Genomic DNA, 2474 nt, shown 5'->3' on the forward strand with positions numbered 1-2474 from the left:
CTAGAAAAAGAAATTAGAGAACGAGAGATCCAGTTGGACTTTTCTTCTTATGCTTTGTTCCACAAGTCAAGGCGTAATTGTTCCCATTCCATTTTCTCTCTTTTCTTTGTCTCTTCGCGTTTACTTTATTTTCCTTCTTCTTCCTCAGTGTGAAGAAGCCCTTATATACAAGAATTATCTCTTTCAATTCAGCTTGCAGATTATATTTTTAGAGATTTTTTTTTTTCTGGATTCTGTGGAGTAGAAGAATCTGGTGGGTGATTTCAGATTTGTGAATCTGGGTTTTGTTGCTTGGACTGAACCAAGAAAAAGGGTATGTTCTTCTGCTTCTGAATCTCAGCTCTATTGGGGTTTTGATATTTTTGTTGCTTTTGCTGGGGGGGTGTTTCATTTGTTGTTCTATATGCTTAGATCACTGTGAATAGTTCGGGGAAGATTGTTTTGAGCTAATCTCCCTTCCCACAAATGAATGGCCCCCCACTTTACCTTCCCAACTTCTCAGTTCCTCTTGCCTTCCCCAACTGGTTACTTGAATTTGTTGTCACCGCGTTCACCTTATCCATTGTTCTCACCCGGGATTCAGTTTCCTCCACCTTTGACACCCAATTTTGCATTTTCACCGGGGATTTTAGGACCAGGGCCTCAGCCTCCACTTTCACCAGGCCTATTTCCATTATCCCTTCAGGGTTTTTCCTGTCCCAAGTCCAAGATGGAGGGACCACTAATAATTGTCCTAGCATCCTATGCTTTGAGCTGGTTTTTCTTGATCAGAGGTGCTTGTCATCATTATGTGGAGTCATCTACTTCTTGTAAGAGTTTCTCTTGAAATTGTAATGTACACTGCTGTTGTAAGAAGTCCTTTGGTCATTGTAGTGTTTGTATCTCATTTTCTTTTCTTATTTCTCATTTGTTGATACCCATCTTGCAGCTTGTCTTGAAATAATAGATCTGTAACAGCTGCAATCTTTGTTTTTTGGACAAGTTTTACATTAGGCAATGTAGTGAAGACCAGACAACTCAACTGAACAGTTGGACAGAGCTGTAACATGAAAGGAGGTAGGATTACAGACATCAAAATTTTAATGTAGGTTGCCTAGTGCAAGGACTCATGCTTTTGTAATATTTTGACTGTAATATTATTCACTTTCAGTTTGAAGTTAAATTCATCTTCAGTTAATTGGCTTGTGGTTAAAATTGTCAAACTGCTGGTTTTATAGTAAAGATCCATATTGGATGACTGGTTTAAATTTTGATAAACATATTTTGGTTATTGAAAATTTATATTGTCAACTCTGTACTTCTAATACATACATGCATATGTAAAAGTATATTATATACTGTCTTTGATGATTTTCAGTTTGTTTTCCCTTTAGAAAGCTATTAGCAGGGTACTTTTGAGCTTTTTATGTAAGAGTTTCTGAGCATTATTTGAAATATGTATATTGTATGTTATTCCATTGTGATGAATCTGACATCCATTGTTTTCATTAAAAGTTGAAACACTCCCCCCCCCCCCCCCCCCCCCCACAACNCTTGGAAAATTGAGGTTCTGGGTTTTGTCTTGAAGCCCTGAATGAATTTGACCATGGCCATGGGTTATTTAGTATGTCGAAATAGTTGGTGATTGTGGTTAAATTCTGTGAAAGATTGACATTGCAAAAACGTGGTAATTCTTTGTTGAGGAGTGATTTTTGGGATTTTCAGTTTTTTCCCAAAAATGGATAACATGAAGAATAGGAATAATGAGCATTTGGGTGTGAATAAAATAGGGAAGAATATAAGGAAGAGTCCTTTGCACCAACCGAATTTTGCAAACAACAATCCTGCCGCTAGGCAACAACCTCAGCCTCAGGTTTACAACATAAGCAAGAATGACTTTAGAAATATTGTTCAGCAGCTCACTGGTTCACCCTCTCAAGAACCGCTGCCTAGACCTCCCAATAACCCGCCTAAACCCCAGAGTATGCGGCTGCAGAGAATTCGGCCTCCCCCATTAACACCCATCAATCGGCCTCATATACCCCCTCCCGTGCCGCACCCTGCAGCCCCTCCCCTATGATGTACAATAATAACTTTGCTAGACCTGGTCAGTTTGGACAGCCATCGCCCACGCCGATGCCACCACTGACCCCTGGGGACTCATTCTGGGGGAATACAGCTGAGTCTCCTATCACTGCTTACATGCGTTACCTTCAAAATTCAATTATGGATCCTGGTTCAAGGGAAACCAAGCTCATCCTCAACAGCAACCACAAATTCACCCCCCCCCCCCCCCCCCCAACGAAAAAAAAAACCACGGATATCTGCCTGGGGCTTAATATTTATAGCATTGTTTTTGGGTTTATTTGTTGAATATATTGTTACATGTAAATACAAGTTTTACACTTTTGTGATAAAATTCAAGGGTCTAATCTCTATGACCGATTGATCACTTAGCACAATCCTAGGTACCATGATTGTCTAGAGAATGTCAG

The 2474-nt window shown here is 39.8% G+C and overlaps 1 protein-coding gene and 1 non-coding gene across 2 annotated transcripts; both read left to right on the forward strand.

The window, feature by feature from the left end:
- The first annotated feature begins 452 nt into the window (after positions 1–452).
- Positions 453–1257, forward strand: LOC112012461 (uncharacterized). The gene is made up of 2 exons (XR_010628735.1): positions 453–809; positions 929–1257. It is a non-coding gene; the product is annotated as an uncharacterized LOC112012461 (transcript).
- Positions 1258–1538: 281 nt separating this feature from the next.
- On the forward strand, positions 1539–2252 carry LOC136061256 (protein HAIKU1-like; the record flags this gene model as incomplete). Its single annotated transcript, XM_065772789.1, is given in 3 exon segments — positions 1539–2048; positions 2051–2215; positions 2218–2252. Coding segments are annotated over 3 exon segments (531 nt in total), but the record flags the coding sequence as incomplete, so codon positions are not given.
- Positions 2253–2474: the final 222 nt, after the last annotated feature.

The sequence above is a fragment of the Quercus suber genome, unplaced genomic scaffold (genome assembly GCF_002906115.3).
Source record: "Quercus suber isolate HL8 unplaced genomic scaffold, Cork oak 2.0 scaffold_64, whole genome shotgun sequence".
Taxonomy (NCBI): Eukaryota; Viridiplantae; Streptophyta; class Magnoliopsida; order Fagales; family Fagaceae; genus Quercus; species Quercus suber.